Here is a 16,887-nt window from a genome sequence, read left to right as displayed (position 1 = left end):
GTACTTTTAAGCTTTGCTGCTGCTTGTACATGTTACCTTAAACACTAGCTTGCTTAAACTGTTGTTAGTTAGCATGACATGTTCTGTTTTTCATTTTAGTTTTAGCCTCCAGCCTGGTCTTCAACTTGGCTGACGGCCAGTTCAGCAGTCGTGCTGACCTCATTGATGCTCCTGGCAGTTCTCTTGGCAGGGGAGCCCAGGTAGCAGGGCTAGGTGGGTCCAAACGATGCCATTCATGAGTTGCGTTGTTACATTAGCGTGTCGTTACATCGGTTTCTCTGATGCTTTGTTTTAAAGGCGCATGCTATGATGCATTGAACAACTTGATCTGGACATGCTCCAGTGACTACATAGATCAGTGGTGCAATCCTGGGAACCAAGCCTTTCATCATGTGTGCCATAGGCTCGGTGTTAGCCATGTCATCAAGGAACCCAAAGGTAGACGCAGCGAGAACTGACACCACGTCATCTTTACGAAACCAGTTCAGAATTGTGTTCAATTGCAAAATTTGTTTTTTGACAGAGGAAACGGTGGCCACTGGAGAGGTGATCAACCAGCTACTTCATCATGTCGGTGCTATGTGTATCCACCAGCTGAACCTGCTGGCAGCCAGCAGCAACAGTCTGCCCCTGGAAGCGCTGCTGGGTAAACAGCATCCCATCGAAGCCCGTCACTTTGGCAGCATCTGTGACATTATGGAGAAGGCCATGGTCAATAGAGATACCTGCATTATCCGCTGCATTTTGGTAGTGTTCCAGGTACGCCACGGACCTAGATAGGTTAAGTTACGCAGCAAATGACTGTACATTTTCATTTCATGACAGATAAGAGGACTACCAGTTCTTTGTTTTTTAGCCATTTATCTGTTTGGTTGTCTTATCCAGGTGGTTTTCAGGTTCTTCAATCCCCTGTCGGAGCAGGATAGAGAGAGTGTGCGTCGATCTGGCCGGCTCCTGTGGCAGTTGCTCATGGCTCCAGTGGATCAGATAGGAACTGAGATACAGAGAGAAGTGTGTCTGGCTATCAGGTATGTCACACATGCCTCTTTTCAATGATTATTGTCATCTTTTTTCTTTAACAGTTCTTCTTGTTTTCTGCATATGTAGCTCAGGCCTGAACACTTTGTATCAAGGAGAGACGGAACTGAATAAACTACTGAAACTCGTTTTAACTGAAGGTGATTTTTTTTATTTTTTGGAAAAAATAAATAATTTAGTGGTTTTAATGGTGTATGATGGCATCAAGTCTCATTCTTTACGGGGAATACTCAGGTGAAAGAAACAGTGGCCTGTCTCAACTTCGTGACGTAATTCTCACCAACTTGGCTGAACAACTACAGAAGAATAGGTTTGGGAGTGAAGATGATGACCACTACAGGTAAATGATGGCTCTTACTCAACAAAATGCACTTTTAGTTGCAAGTTACATCTGTATGTTCTCATAGAAATCTTCTCATTCAAAATGTTTCAACTACTTATCTTTTTCAGACTAAACGATGAGCTTCTACATTATGTCCTCAAGACAGTTGTCCGCGAGTCCTGCCTCCTCATCACTAAATGTCAGACTGTTGCCAGAGATGACTTCCAGAAGCTGCTCTCCACTGTACCAGTATGAAAATCTGCTCAGCAGCTCTTAAATATCAACTATGCAGACAAGTCACATTCTGTTAAAGCTTACCATCTCACAATCTACCGATGGTTTTTACTCTTCACTCTCTCTTTTTTTTTTTCTTTTTTTTTTAGGTGGTCTCACCTTGTTTGCGCTACCTCATGGCTGTTCAAAATCACCTCCTCAGTAACACCATTCTTATCCGTCCAGATGAAAGTGATGACAGTGATAGCTCCCTGCAAGGGGAAACAATGAAGGTACAGGTAAACATCCCCTTTAACTACCCCTACCACCGTTCAATCTTTGTGTGTGTCTTTGCGAAATCAAGCAATGACGTAATGCAGTGGACGATTAAACTTGGTATGGATGCTACTTAAAAGGTTGTGCAGTGCACATATTTAATGTAGCATTACATAGTATTCAATGTTAGCTACATTTTGACCCAAATAACCTTTTCTAGAAATAATGGCGTTTTGGTGCACGCCTTCTACTTTACAAGAAGAATTCAGGGGTTCAAAGGAGTTGATAGAAGTGTAGTATTGGGGTGGGGGGAACCCCAATATGGAGAGATTACAATAAACAAAAGTGGATGAAATGTATGGATTTAGGATTTTGTGCTTTATTGAAAAATGTTGAGGCAGTGTTACGTAAGTCTGGGCTTATTCTGTGTTGTCCTCAGGAGCTGCAGAGCAGCATCTTGTCTCTAGCAACCAAAATCCTGGTGGGTTGTGATGAAGTATTGGAGACCCTGCAGCAGGTGACCACTGCTCTGATTAACAGTGACATCTCTGACAGAGAGACCAGGTGAGCTTTTATCTGCATCCTTTTCAATTGAATAGAGATGTACCTATCAGACTTTTTTGGCCAGTACAGATTTGTACTTATTTCTCTTGTAGGAATGTTATAAGAAGAGATAAGAACAGTGTTCAAAGTCGCCTTTCTGTTGTGTGCAGTCATTAATTATTTATAGTAGAAGCATAGTCAACACTTAGCTATGTGGGAGAAATAGCAGCCATTATTAAACAAGGTTGAGTGGAATGGAAAACAGCTAACACTGAATCATTTTACTAAAGTAACAGCTTCCACACAGAAGAATGTTGTTTTCAGTGGAAAATGATCAGGCGTTGTAGTTCACTGGTCAAAAGTCAGTTTCCCAGTGAACCTTAATTTTTGTAGTGTGTAAAGATTAGCACACTTTATCTTTCCACCTTTTTGTTTAGCCATTTAATCACAAAACACATTTTAGTAAAACACGAGTCAAGGTGTTATTTCTTTTCTAAACAAGCCATACTCAATAAATTATCTGTCATAGCAAGTTATAAAAACACCTTTGGGAGATTTTTTGTAAAATGTATATCTTTTTACTTTTTTATGTGATTACATTTTCCCTTCTTTTCCTTCCTTATTCAGGTTGAAGGGATTGGAGCAGGTGACCAAGGCGACCATGCTTGGGCACCTTTTACCAGTGCTACTCACCTCTCTGATGCATCCCACCTTGCAGACGCTCACCCTTGCTGATGCCCTCATGCCCCAGTTGGTGCAGCTAGTGCTTTATACCAGCCAGGTCAGTATGGCCAGTCTTTTAGAAATATTTTGTGACATATGATGAAAGGTCATAAAAATGCTAATTTATTTCTTTCAATTATTTTAGACTGCCTTGTTACTCAAGACTCAGTCTCTCCTTTTCACTGAGGATCCTCTACCTGTCGGTGGCTCTCTCGGGCAGGGAGCTAAAGCATGTACTGCTGATGACAAGTGAGTTTTCCAAAGCGGAACTACTATTAAAATAATAGTAATAATAATAAAACATTGTTTTTCTGTAAATGTTACATAAAATGTATTCATAACCCTTGAACCTCTTTTTATTGTATTTCATTACAGCCACAAATGTCAAAATATTTTAATAGGATTTCAGATGATATACAAACACAAAGTAGTACATAATCATGAAGTCAAAAGAAAATAAAACCTGGTTTTCAACAAAGTATGGATTTGTATTTTCTCTCTAGAGTAACCAGTTATCTTTAGAAGTTATCTAATTAGTAAATGTCTTGACAGGATAGCCAAATACGCCACAAATCTGGCAATTATGAAAGTGTTTCAAGAAAAATAAATAAATTGTTGATGGAAAGTCCTACTTTGTTATGAGCTGTGGCGAAAAGGAAGACGGAAGAATCATCCACTAATTTTGGATCATTTTAATTATTATAAAATGATCATCTGAGTACAAGAAAGGGTAAAACTTCAGTAGAAAACTGGTAGAAACATACTTCAAGCAAATGTAACGGAAGCAAAAGGTGACCTTACAAACTCAAAAAGGGGTGAATACAAAGACTCTATTGTGTAGATTCTTTTTATTTGTGAAAGTTTTGAGTTTGAAAACCATGTTTGATTTTTTTTTTTTTTTTTTCTCCACTTCATAAGTAGTCATTTGTGTTGGGCTGCCACGTAAGCCAACACAACCAACCAACCAAACCAACCAACAATGCAGGGTTGCGGTTGTAATCTTTCAACATGGCAAAACATTCGAGGAGAATGAATGCTTTTGCCATCCACTCTAACTGAATGATACAACTAGTTTACATCATAAAGCTTTCTGAACACCCCTGATTATTTGTGTCATTCAAATAAGAATTCTCGATGAGCGAGAAGAGGCCGGGTTCTTGACTGGACTGAAGATCCCTGCTCCGTGGGCTGCTGGGAAAACGGTCGAGACGATGCACCCTGTGAGGGATAATTACAAGTTCAAGGAGACGGTGCACATCCCGGGAGCTCGCTGCCTGTACCTGCGCTTCGATGCCCGCTGCTCCTCGCAGTACGACTATGACAAGGTAATAACTCTGTCAACTGTAAGTACAAGTAATCCTCATTCTTTGAGACTTCTGCACATATTCTGTGCAGTTAATTGTAACAGCCGTGCCTGTTTACACATTCAGTATGTTGTGTATTTTAGCTGGTTATCTATGCTGGTCCCAACACCAACAGTCGTAAAGTAACAGAGTATGGAGGAAACACTCTTGGGTATGGAAGTCGCAGTGTCTTAGGAACGGGTTGGCCTAAAGATCTTGTAAAGGTAATCTGAAATCTGAATCACAGATGTATAGTGAGCCTGTATTAGCCATTGTGTTTTAATAGGTTTTTTTTCTGTTTATCCTATTCAGGTTGAAGGCGATACTGTTACATTTTCCTTTGAAATGAGAAGTGGCCGTGAACACAACACTCCTGATAAAGCCATGTGGGGGTTCGCCTGTACAGTCAGAGCTCAGGTAACAAGTGGAAGTACTTCCACCTCCATATCCCCAGCTGATTATTCACACCCGCAGTGCGAACGTCACCCCTGAACACACCGTTTGTTCTTGTTCGACAGGAGTCCTCTGAGGATGTCTCTGGAGGCCTCCCCTTCCTTGCAGACCTCGCACTGGGTCTGTCAGTGCTGGCCTGCTCAATGCTCCGCATTCTTTACAACGGGCCAGAAGTGACGAGAGAAGAAGAAGCCTGCCAGGATTTGTTGTGCTCAAAGCTTTTGCAAAGGTGACGCAGCTACGCGGAAATGTTTCTCAAAATGTCCTCCGCTTACCGATTGAAGTGATACTGCAAAAGAACGTTTGGTGGAGATATGCGATACTTACAGACTTTTCTTGTTTTATTTTAGATGCCAATGGCAGGTGGAAGCAAACGGTGCCATTTCTCCAGCTCTCACGCCCAGCCCCTCACCACTGCCACTCACTATTGAGGAGGACCGGGAGTTTACCTACCCCTCTGATGTTCTCATCCCGCCTCCGGGCCTCATGCCCGGGTCCTACTTTGACCTGCCTCGTATCCGCCTTCCTCCAGGCATCATGAGCAGGCTGAGGGAAGTGTCTGGAAGGGCTCGACCACAGTTCCGCCCCAGCATCAAGTAAGGGAATCGTTCCATCACATGGAAAAGACGTATTGCCTCAGATTAAGCACCGAGCGGGAATTATTATGTTTTATTGTGGAAGCATTTTTTTCTAAAACACAGATTTTTTTCTCCTTCATGTTGTTTTGCGCCAGGGAGGTGATCCGTCCAGACGTCTTAGAAGAGGTTATTGTTTCCTGTGTCATTAAACATCTGAGTCTGGTGGATGCTCTCCAGTCACTTGTGAACTATCAGTACAGAGAAGATCACACAGAGGAATATGACCTAGTCTGCAAGATTATGGCTGAGACATTTAAAAAGATCAATGCAATGGAGCGTCAGCTGCAAGTGAGTCTGTAATTTGAAATTACTCACCGTGCTTTTGAGAAAATCCTCAAATATTTTCTTATGTCCTGCTTTGCTTTCAGAGTGTTGCAGAATTGGAACAGAAGTGGCAAAATGAGGTAGAAGAGGCTCAGCAAGGAAAACTGGAGAACAACACTCCTTTTTTTCACGACTATCACTTCTTTGAGGTATCATTCAGCTGTCCTGTCTACATTATGTTTAAGAGATTAGAAAATAGAAAACACCATAGTTGTTTTATTGCCATTGAAATTGTTTTTTTTTTCTTGCCAGAACAAAATGAAGGAACTGGAATTACTATGTTCCCTGAAGGAGGTTCCATTCGATTTCAGTGATTTAGAGAATGTTGTTCTAGCACTGAGGTACCTGGAACTGGTGCTTTTAAAATGCTTTAATCTTTTCATGTACAACCCATTGTGTTGATATTGTATAATTTGTTCTATTTTGCCTTTAATTTTTAAAAACTGTTTTTTTTACTGCATTAACTTTACACTTGCATGCAAAAAAAGTCAATTTATTCAAATGTGCTTGTAAAAAGTATTTACAATCATCGGAAGAGTTAACGGTGGTCTAGTCATGATGATTGCTCTGAAGTGAGCTTACTGTGCGGTATGATCAACAGACGTGATATTAGGGTACATTTATCCTACTAAATACCAAAATAACTGTTAATAATATACTGTTATACTACATTATATTACAGCTGTTAAGAATATGATATTTTGTTATGCTGTACTTCAGCGAATGAACGTTTAAATATCTTGACAAATACTGAAACCTTTGCATCTGATTCCAACACACAATGAGGAAAAAATCCCAATGAGTTTCATATTTATTTTTATATTTATTGGATATACTAAAATAATGGCCATTTTATAATGGCAGTTTTGGTAGTCATCACTAACTTTTCATGTATTCTCAAACAGGGAGAAGTTCTTCCAGGAAGTAAACACCACACTCATCAGAGGCATCGTCCCACTGGCTAAAACCAAAATGCTTGTAAAAAGTTTGATGAACCGCTCTGAGCTTCTTCTCCACGTTACCATCGCTCCACACTGCAGAAGCCTAACCACCACACCAGCTGGGACTCCAGGTCCAGGTATTCACTCATTTAATAAAAAAAACAAAAAAAAAAACAAAAAAAAACATATTTACAGAAAAGCAATTGGTGACATTTTCCTCAATCAAGCAACATTTTTCTCAAACTAAGTGTTTTTTTGTTTTTTTTGTTTGCATTTTGTTTGTGACAGCCTCCAAGTCGGTGTCAGATGCCAAGACAGTGATCCCCTTGGTCAAGCAGCCAGTCTTCTTACGCAGCATGTCTGCACCCTCCGACCTGGAGATGATTGCGAACCAAGATTTAGAGTTTACACATGCTCCACAAAGGTATCTAGTTTATTGGTAATTGGATTAGACATAAAGTACCACTAGGACTTCAAGTTGAATGTTTTACTCTTCTTATTTTTAGAAGGCGACACCACCCAACCAGTCATCGCAGCAGCTCATTCACCCTGCTGCAGTCTCTGGCCATTGAGGACGGCAGAGACAAGCCAACATACAGTGTGCTGCTGGGACAGCTATTTGCTTTCATTGGAACCACACCTGATCAGGCTGTAAGTTTTGGAGACATTATTATTGCCTGCCTCTTTGTTGGAAATATTTGTTACCCCCTCCAAGTGAGAAATTCATGTCGTGAATTCTGGTTTGCTCTCTCCGGTTGTGTAGGTGTCGAGCAGCAGCTTCCTGTCGGCTGCGCAGACACGCTGGAGACGAGGCAGCACGCGAAAGCAGGCACTCGTTCATATGAGAGAACTGCTAACTGCTGCTGTCAGAGTGGGTGGGGTAACACATCTGGTGGGACCTGTTACTATGGTGCTACAAGGTGGCCCAAGGTAAGAAAAGATGCCACGAAAATCTTAATGTTGTTTTCTAAGAAGAGTTTGCACAAAAACATGTTTTTCTCTACATATCTGTTTGTCTATCATTTGTTCAGGATCGAGGAGCTGACCTGTGGTGGAATGGTTGAGCAGGTCCAGGAAGCTTTCGGAGAGACCATGACCTCTGTAGTGTCACTATGTGCTCGCTACCCTATTGCTTGTGCCAACAGTATTGGCTTGCTTTGCACAATCCCCTACACCAGGCAAGTCAATCGACTTTGAAGGATCGGTCTGGCAAAACATCACTCGGTACAACGAGTCAGATTAACTTATCTGATCTGTCGCTGTAGGAGTGAGGAGCAGTGCCTTGTTCGAAGTGGACTTGTCCAGCTCATGGATAGACTTTGCAGTCTGAGTGGTCAGAGAGAATGCAGCTCAAATGAGAAGCAGACCAAAAAGCAGAAGGTGGCCACAATGGCTTGGGCTGCATTTCAGGTACTGGCCAACCGGTGCATCGAGTGGGAGAAAGTGGAAGGTTTGTGGTCTGCTCTCAAGTAAAGTATATTTTGTTATTGTGGTATGTTGTTTATTATAGGTCACCTTACTTGGTTTTCTCTTTTACAGGCGGTTCAACAGATGCAGTTCATTCTGGCCTGGCAAGGCAGGTTTCCAGCCTGCTGACCAATCACCTAGCCAGAGCAACAGAATGCTGTGGAAATCAGGCGGCTGGCAATGACGCTCTGCAGGATGTACTCAGTCTGCTCAATGATCTTTCCAGGTAGAGCGAAAGCACTCCATGCCTCTCTGTGTTATTATATATTCCTTCTGTATACTTATACATCCCTTTGTTTTTCATCCCAGGAGCCACATAGGGAAAGCCATCCTGAGCCAACCTGCCTGTGTTTCTAAGCTCTTGTCCTTACTGCTTGACCAGAGACCCTCTCCAAAGCTAGTTCTTATCATCTTGCAGCTATGCCGAGCTGCACTGCCTCTCATGAGTGTTGAGGACTGTGGAAACGTGGCTTTGCCCTCATGGAGTTTCTCAATAAACCCCCTAGACGCTGAGCAGCAGGATGCCAGTGACCCAGCATCACGTATTGCTGCTTTGCTTCTGGCTAAGCTGGCAGACTATGTAGTGCCAGGTTTGTGTCTCCGGCCACGAAGGACTTACTATATGTGCTCCTCCCTTTTCTTAAAACGATTTAAAAGTAATTATGATGTTGCTTTTTCCTTTCACATTTAAGGGTGTCAGACCCTCCTTTCTCCCAGCTCCTCTGAGCCAGACACCAGTCTATCCCGGGCCAGCTCCAAAGGAGCTCTCAAGACGGAGGATATCGGGGAAGAAGCAGAAGCAGTTGATGGCAAGCTGTCAATATTTATCCACAAAAGAGAGGATCAGTCATCCCATGAGGTTTTACAGCCTCTTCTTAGGTACTATTTCTTGTCGTCGACCAATTTCGATTTTTGTTGGCAAAATTAATATCAGTTTTTTCTGACTTGAATATTTTTCCACTCACTCCAAAATGCAGCAGTTCTGAGGGGCGACCTTTTCGACTGGGCACTGGGGCAAACATGGAAAAGGTGGTAAAGATGGACAGAGACATGACAAAGGCAAGAGTTTATATTTGTGTAAAATAAAATAAGTTGCTGTAACCATAAAAAAACAACATTCCTTCCTAAAGTATAAGTTTTCACGTCGCCATTTTATAACCACAAACATAAATGCATCCCTTCAACTTGGACAAGCTTTCATGATGAAGACAAGCATCACCACACTGCCACCACCATTCCATGGTGTTTCCATGGGGATGGTGTTTTAAAGGTGATGTGCTGCGTTATTATTGAAAAAGGAAGACTGGAATTTTTTATTGTTTAATGCTCCATTTTCCTGTCTGGCTTGTCGATTTAGATGGAAAGCAGTGTCTTAGTGGGATCACCATTGTTCCATGCTTTTCCATTTTTAGATGTTTAAAAGTTGTTTCATGTGTTGCTGAAAGGTTGGGATATTAATTTATAATATAAGCCTGCTTTTAGCCCTGCTTCCCTTAATACACACTTTATCTTTGACCAATTTGCTATATTCCTTGGTCCTTATGATGCTATTTGCTCACTAATGTTCTCTAGCAAACATTTTGGGCCTTAACAGGACAGATGGACTAATAAGGAGAGTACATTACAAACAGGTGGTGCTTATTTACTAATGAGAGGCTTGCACTGGATTTTATTAAGAGGTTTTAGAGTGAAGAGGGCTGAATACAAATGTAAGCCACACTTTTAATAGTTTTGTTTGCTGTAAAAAGGTAAAAACTATGCATAATTTTCCTTCTACTTTCCAGTAATGTTTCATTGTTTTGCTCCATCACAAACTCCCATTAAACTACATTGAAGTTTTTGATTGTAATATGACAAAATGTGTTCAAGAAGTATAAAAACCTATGCAAAGTACTGTACATACCTAAAACATGTCCATGCCTTCTATCAAAGCAAGTTTTCTAGTTGCTTCCTAAACTTTGTATTCGTACAATTTTTATTGCCGTAGAGTGGAAGCTGTGAGGTGATCACTGAAGAGGCATCGGCTGCCCTGAGGAAGGCCAACAAGTGGGCTCAGTCTGGACTGATAGTGAGCGTCGGTCCACCTGTGGAGACGATGGCTCAGGAGGCGGCAGGGGGCATTACAGCTGGCGACAAAAAGAAAACGGCACAGACCGCCGTTTGTAGGGACAGGAACGCTGAATTGGCCAGGTGCTACTTGTTTGATATGGTGATGAGATGTTCAAAAGAGCTCAGCTTTTACAATGTACAAAAGCAGGAAATATTATTTATATCGAATTTGTGACGGTTGGAGATTTTGTCCGTGGTTTAACATTTCTTTTTACAATCGCCGCACGACAGGTCCGACCCAGTCCGGCCATTCATCAGCGGTCACGTTGCAAACAGTATGGCTGCTGAGGTTATTGCCCTGCTGCACAGTCTGCTCACTGCTCCAGAATCCAACACTGCACAGATCTGGACAAGCACCGTCGAAAAAGTAGGACATAATCATTCTTTTCTATTTCACAGTTTCTATGCTTCATAGCGGTGCTGAACACTGTTCTTTCCAGCAACTGCTAACATAATGCTAGACCTTTACATATTATTGCAGTTTAAAGCTTTTTTATTTCTAAATAATGTTTTCCTTGTTTTTTTAGGTGCTTTCCAGAGCTCTGATGTTTATTCCTCAGCTGGGAAAGTATGCTGAGAGCATCTTGGAAAATGGTAGCAGCAGTGGCAGAAAACTAGCCAAACTGCAGGCCATCGGCAGACAAGCTGTTGCTGCTCTTTGTGCACTTGGGGGCTTCAAGGAGACGATTAAGATTGGTTCTGAAGTCCAGGTCAGTAAAACAAGACAAGTATTTTTCTTCATTATATCTATCTTGTGCTGTTCTGCTTCTTATTATATATCACCGTTAATAGTCAAATATGATTGTCAGCATTGTTACAGTCATTCATCTGGTTCACAGGTGGTAGGTAAAGGAGTTCTGGGTAGTGTGGGCATAGTAATGTCCATAAATGAGCAGGAGGGCATTGCTACTGTCAAATTTCCATCCTGTGAGTACAGAAGAGCTTGCAAAGCCTCAGACGTCCTTACAGTACCAATATCACGCCTCTGCACTCCCAGATCTGAGGTGAGAATTCCAGTCACATTACAGTTCTTATTACTATGCAAAATAAGAAAATGAAAGAAAATCTCTTATCCTCTTTTCTCCCTTTTCTGATCTCTACTAGGCTCTTCCCATCTATAAGCTCTCAATTACAGAAAAGGTGGTTCAAGCTGTGCAGTCTATGCTTCTGCCACAGGAGGGCAGTCTCTCCATTCATACGTCCCTACCAGCTACTGGAGATGGGTCCAGCCCAGTAATGGCTGCAGTGCGCCTGCTGGCTGAAATCAGAACTAGGTTAGGGAGCGCTATGATGGATATATTTGACTTGTTTTGGGAATTGTGACTGATGGAGCTCTGCTAACAGGCAGAAAGAGCTCTAAGAATTTGGAAAAATATGAATTATTTTCAAAATCTGCAAAGTTTATTATAGACATAAAAATAATAAATATTGGACAGAAAGTTCTTTTTAAAAAAATTGAATTTCATGTATTTCACCTTTAAAGTTTGCACTGTGAGATTGGTTCTCGAGTACATGGTATTTTGAAATATTTGCATATGAATATTTCATATTTTTTGTGTAAATATTTAATTAGCAAATGCAATAACATCTGCCCAACATCTATTTAGTGGAGAGTAATAAACACATCAATTTTATTTGAACTAAAGTAAGTGCTCCTACTATCATAAGGAAATTGGGAAACCCTATTTTGTTTAGATTGAAGTCTTATCCTTTAATGGTAATTGAGTAATTGAGGTCTTAATGCCTCTGACTTCACTTAAGAACTCTTTTTTTATTGCTTTTTGTGCAATAAAAATGTATATTAATTAAAGCTATTATTGATGTAACAATTAAATGACTTTTCATAGACAGTGATACCAACTATTTACACAAAAGATTTTTGTAAAAAAACAATTCTACCTATTTAAGCATCTGGATTATAAATATTTATATAAACCCTATTGCATTTAATTTTGTGTTTATCCTGTTGTTTTTTTTTGGTTTTGTATAAATTACCTTGAATTAAAAGAAACCCTTTTAATTTCCTTTCCCTTTCACCTTCAGTTTTGAACAAATATAAGAAAAAAATGAAACTTACTTGATGGTATTTGGCCTAAGCGTTTCCTATTTACAGCAGAATGATAGACGCAGTATCTGCAGCCAGATTCCTTTTCTGAGCATCCTAAATGGAGGAAAATGTATCTACTTGTAGACTTAAATTTTCATATAAAATATGACTGTTAAACAAGTTTATGTTTTTTCCTAGGGCATGTCTGGTGATGGCACAGCTCTTGGAGGATAGCTCCTTCTGTGAGGAGTTCATTCAGCAGTGTCCAGCTGCTGTGGAGGTTCTAAACCTAGTTGCCCAGGAGTGCAGCCCTGGTGAGCATATGAGGAGCATGTTAAAGAAAGCTTCTCACCACTGGTCTGTATTTGTCTGACAGGTGGCCTCTTTTCATCTCGTGCAGGAGAGCGTCTTTGTATGGTTGAGGCTCAGTGTGAGAGAGTAAGAATGCTGTACCGGGACTGTGCTCGGCCACCGCCTCCACCACTGCAGACAGACAGACGGCAGGTAGTTGGCAGTAACTTCCTACTTCATCTTTTTTTTTTTTTCCACAAGTAAGAGCACTTAACACATAAAAGATGTCACCTCTCACGTAACATGTCTCTGTTGTTGTTTTTGGATAGTCGACAATATATATGACTGCAGGAGAAAAAAAAATCTTATATTATTGTCAAAGAAAGTTTTATTACAACTTTAATTCATTTAATTTTTTTCCTTTTTGAGGAAAAAAAGGAACACAGTGAATGATGTTCATGTATTACGTATGTTTGGATATTATTTGTGATTTAGTAGCTCTACTTTTGACTGCCTAAATGATTTTGCTCCTTTCTTCTTTAATCTGCTCATTATGCTAGCCCAAGGAGATCACTTGGTGTCCATCCAGAGTGTTTCCTCCAGTCCGTGCTTGCTTGTTCTCCTCCCGGCTGACCTCCGTCACCTTCCTGGCTGATCCGAGCGCCGGAGGTGGTCTGCCCCGAGGAACTTTTATCTATGCCACCTCTCCTGTACCAGTTCAGGTATGAAGGTCTTAATAAAGTCAGATTGTCTTGCAGTTATTTTTGCCATGACAGAAGTATTGATAAAATTACTTATTACCATGCAAGTTAAGGATGTCAACAGTGTTGTTTTTTTCCTCTTTCTGTTGCTGTAGGCACCATCCTTTTACTGGGAGATAGAAGTTGTCTCCTATGGAGACTCTGAGGAGGACAGTGGGCCAATAGTGTCCTTTGGTTTTGCCACAGAGGCAGAGAAGAGAGACGGAGCATGGACCAACCCTGTAGGCACATGTCTGTTTCACAAGTAAGTGCAGCTATATATTACTTTTTTTTTTTATCACATAGTGTTCTGTAGGACTTGATTGCTGACTAACGTTTTTGCCTGTGTGTCTGTCTCCTGTCTGCGTGCAATGCGTCAGTAATGGTAGGGCGGTGCATTACAATGGCTCCAGTCTGCTACAGTGGAAAAGTGTCAGACTTGATGTGGTCCTACTTCCTGGTAAATATGTTTCTCATAATGTTTGAATTAAAGTCTCTGTTTTGTTGACATAAAGTTGCATACATTGCTTTTCCAAAAGTATTTTTTTACAAGCAAAATGTTAAAACATTCCCAATGTGTGGTTTTGATTTGGCTGTAATGTCAATGATAATCTTTAATTTGGGTAAATACAGGCGATGTGGCAGGAATTGGCTGGGAGCGCTCAGAGGGCACACCGCCCCCTCCTGGCCAGGCCCCTAAAGGAAGAGTCTACTTTACTTACTGTGGACAGCGGCTAAATCCTAGTCTTGAAGATGTAGCAGGTGGAATGTGGCCTCTTGTCCACATTCAGAAGAAGGTAAATCTATGCTAAGATTAAATTAAAAGCTGCTTCTCTAGTTTGATCTTATGCAGTATACATTTTTGATTCTCTCCATTTTTTTGCAGAATGCAAAGATCCGTGCCAACTTTGGAAGCCGGCCTTTTGCATATGCAGAAGGCCAAGCACACCGGAATGCAGCTGACTTATGTGTAGACCTAGCAGAGGAAATAAGTGCAAATTTTGAAGCGCTTCCCTTTGCCATGGCCTCAGACAGTGATAACGATGCAGGTGCAAGTGTCACTTCCGACTCTGGCTCTCATGGCCCCCCCTGTCGGATTGCAGCTGTTGCAGTTCCTCAGCAGCGTATGTCTCTTCCGATCGTTTCAGTGTTTTATCGAAAACGCACAGACTTCCATTTTTGTTTACATGTTGCTCCTGCTAATAATCAAGTTTTCTCTTTTGACTTTTTCTGTTTTTACAGAGTACAACAGTGATCTGTCGTGCCATTACAAGGTGGAGCTGAGCTATGAAAACCTGTTCACCTCTGGGCCTGACTCACACCCCCCACCTATTGCTGATGATGAGAGTGATGACGAGGATGATGACGATGTTCCAAGAGTGAGATTAGTCCTCAGCACCTTTATGCTGCGTTTTTCTCCTTTGTTTCTTCTTTTTTGTATTAAATTTGATTTGGGTTTGACTTTAGGAGGATCACTATGCTCTTCTGGTGAAGGCTTGGGAGACGAAAGTATTCCCTACTATTCGTAGGCGGTTCCGTAACGAGGCTGAGAGGAAATCGGGCTTGGATCAAATCAAGGGAGCCCTTCAGCTGGGTAAAGAAGATAAAGAGATTTAACTTAATTGGCACTTATGACTTAAATCACTGAATGCAGTATTTTAAATATACATATATATTTTACTGAACAGAAATGGAGAAATTGAGAATTTGACGGTAAATCACTGTCTTAAAATCCCATAAGGTTATTAGTTTTAGGTACATTAAATGGAACAGATTCTTTCTACTCAAACTAAATGCAAACAGTATTGTGTTTAACTAATTTTACGTATACGAATATATAATGTTTAATGAAAGTATGTTTTTCTGCTTCAATAACACAAATACACAAAAACACAACACCACTTTTTCCACCTGAGAAAAGGAGGGCAGACAGGAAGTACACACAAAATGAGAGCAATTCTTAGCAGTTCTTGTTGAATATCTACTCTCTCCTACCTTAGACATTGTTTGTGTAATTGACAATATTTCTGTGCGTTTCCCTGGAAACAGGCATGGTTGACATTGCAAGACAGACAGTGGAGTTCCTGTATGAGGAGAATGGTGGTATTCCTCGTGACCTCTACCTTCCTACTATTGAGGACATCAAAGATGAGGCCAACAAGTTCACTATTGACAAAGTCCGAAAAGGTACCGCATTACGTATTTAAAGATTTTTTAGCATCGCACAGTGGGACTAAACATCCTCGTAGTACTTCATCGCTTGTTTTGAGATGTAATGAAGCATTTACTGTTACTCACATTTGGTAAATGATTGTAATGTTATGTGACTAACATAACATACTTTATCCACAAAGGGTTGACTGTGGTGATCCGCTGTCCTGACAGCAATAACACCAACAGCACAACCGGAGGAACAGCGCTGCCCAAGTTCGCTATCCGTGGAATGTTGAAAACGTTCGGTTTGCACGGGGTTGTGCTGGATGTGGACTCCGTAAGTCTAATCATTTGTGGTGGGCTTTCTTGTTTTGGCCTCACAACAGATTTATTTGTAAACTAAAGCGTTTCATGCGTTTGTTCAGGTGAATGAACTGGTGCAGGTGGAGACGTACCTCCGCAGCGAAGGTGTGCTCGTCAGATACTGGTACCCCATTGAGATGCTCGAGCGTCCGCCAGCAGGTTCTCGACGCACTGCGGCTAACGGCCTGGTGTCTTTGGACAGCAGTAACATTCAGATTCATAGGTAACATAAATGCAAAGGGAATAAGTGTGATGCATCTGAATCAAAGATCTGGGTTTAATATCGGTGTCGCCACTTTTCTTTAGGGAACTCCTTCGATGCGAAAGCGCGCTCGCTCGGTTATACTGTCGCATGGCTCTGCTCAACATCTTCGCCCCCAAGAATCCCCACACTTTCACTCGTCTCTTCCACATCCCTGCGATCCGTGACATAACTCTGGAACACTTGCAGCTTCTGTCTAATCAGCTGCTGGCTCCACCTCTCCCTGGTGAGTGGAAGAATACATTTTAAAGAACCGTATTTCTTTGTTTGTCATGGGAATTTTTTAAGCTATGCTAAATTCTCTCTTCCTGCAGATGGCACCATCAGCTCCAGCTCCATTCTCTTGGCTCAGTCGGTGCTTCACAACCTCGAAGGTCAAAGTTGCTCTCCCACAGACCTGTTTTATCAGGGCAATGCTCAGCCCATCCGGGAGTGGTTGACCGTGGCCATCACTCGTGCCTTGCATCAAGGAGAAGAAAGTTTGCTGGAACTCACAAAACAGATTTGCTGTTTCCTGCAGGTCAGCTCTACAGCTGGTGAAATTATTAACTCATCTTCAACTTTCCATGTTTTCTCACATTATAACCACAAACCTAATAATGTACATTTAGCTTGAAGACTAATTGTCCAATTTGGTCTT

General features: G+C 41.3%; 1 protein-coding gene across 2 annotated transcripts in view; it reads left to right on the top strand.

Moving 5' to 3' along the window:
* The window catches only part of hectd4 (HECT domain containing E3 ubiquitin protein ligase 4), a 38,931-nt gene that overhangs the window by 11,012 nt on the left and 11,032 nt on the right, over positions 1–16,887 (top strand). Inside the window, exons 10-57 of one of the 2 annotated variants that reach the window (XM_014992774.2) lie at positions 100–213; positions 298–438; positions 524–759; positions 886–1,028; positions 1,108–1,178; positions 1,273–1,378; positions 1,489–1,609; positions 1,744–1,866; positions 2,289–2,413; positions 3,020–3,173; positions 3,261–3,364; positions 4,242–4,440; positions 4,563–4,682; positions 4,771–4,875; positions 4,977–5,140; positions 5,262–5,507; positions 5,645–5,837; positions 5,918–6,022; positions 6,126–6,214; positions 6,779–6,951; positions 7,103–7,238; positions 7,321–7,465; positions 7,578–7,744; positions 7,846–7,992; positions 8,080–8,264; positions 8,354–8,507; positions 8,591–8,871; positions 8,974–9,160; positions 9,259–9,340; positions 10,269–10,471; positions 10,622–10,757; positions 10,918–11,100; positions 11,230–11,394; positions 11,495–11,664; positions 12,636–12,751; positions 12,838–12,941; positions 13,289–13,450; positions 13,585–13,733; positions 13,849–13,928; positions 14,102–14,265; positions 14,355–14,592; positions 14,711–14,847; positions 14,936–15,062; positions 15,518–15,655; positions 15,823–15,959; positions 16,048–16,208; positions 16,292–16,473; positions 16,562–16,767. In XM_014992774.2, coding sequence (XP_014848260.2) covers positions 100–213; positions 298–438; positions 524–759; positions 886–1,028; positions 1,108–1,178; positions 1,273–1,378; positions 1,489–1,609; positions 1,744–1,866; positions 2,289–2,413; positions 3,020–3,173; positions 3,261–3,364; positions 4,242–4,440; positions 4,563–4,682; positions 4,771–4,875; positions 4,977–5,140; positions 5,262–5,507; positions 5,645–5,837; positions 5,918–6,022; positions 6,126–6,214; positions 6,779–6,951; positions 7,103–7,238; positions 7,321–7,465; positions 7,578–7,744; positions 7,846–7,992; positions 8,080–8,264; positions 8,354–8,507; positions 8,591–8,871; positions 8,974–9,160; positions 9,259–9,340; positions 10,269–10,471; positions 10,622–10,757; positions 10,918–11,100; positions 11,230–11,394; positions 11,495–11,664; positions 12,636–12,751; positions 12,838–12,941; positions 13,289–13,450; positions 13,585–13,733; positions 13,849–13,928; positions 14,102–14,265; positions 14,355–14,592; positions 14,711–14,847; positions 14,936–15,062; positions 15,518–15,655; positions 15,823–15,959; positions 16,048–16,208; positions 16,292–16,473; positions 16,562–16,767 — 7,274 coding nt within the window. Of the gene's footprint in view, positions 1–99; positions 214–297; positions 439–523; positions 760–885; positions 1,029–1,107; positions 1,179–1,272; positions 1,379–1,488; positions 1,610–1,743; positions 1,873–2,288; positions 2,414–3,019; positions 3,174–3,260; positions 3,365–4,241; positions 4,441–4,562; positions 4,683–4,770; positions 4,876–4,976; positions 5,141–5,261; positions 5,508–5,644; positions 5,838–5,917; positions 6,023–6,125; positions 6,215–6,778; positions 6,952–7,102; positions 7,239–7,320; positions 7,466–7,577; positions 7,745–7,845; positions 7,993–8,079; positions 8,265–8,353; positions 8,508–8,590; positions 8,872–8,973; positions 9,161–9,258; positions 9,341–10,268; positions 10,472–10,621; positions 10,758–10,917; positions 11,101–11,229; positions 11,395–11,494; positions 11,665–12,635; positions 12,752–12,837; positions 12,942–13,288; positions 13,451–13,584; positions 13,734–13,848; positions 13,929–14,101; positions 14,266–14,354; positions 14,593–14,710; positions 14,848–14,935; positions 15,063–15,517; positions 15,656–15,822; positions 15,960–16,047; positions 16,209–16,291; positions 16,474–16,561; positions 16,768–16,887 lie in introns of both variants that reach the window. The other variant, XM_014992771.2, reaches the window with a different exon arrangement.

Source organism: Poecilia mexicana, unplaced genomic scaffold (genome assembly GCF_051168715.1).
Source record: "Poecilia mexicana isolate PSO_F unplaced genomic scaffold, ASM5116871v1 scaffold_9, whole genome shotgun sequence".
Classification (NCBI taxonomy): Eukaryota; Metazoa; Chordata; class Actinopteri; order Cyprinodontiformes; family Poeciliidae; genus Poecilia; species Poecilia mexicana.
The sequence above is the reverse complement of the archived record's forward strand: the minus strand, read 5'-3'. Positions and strand labels throughout refer to the sequence as shown.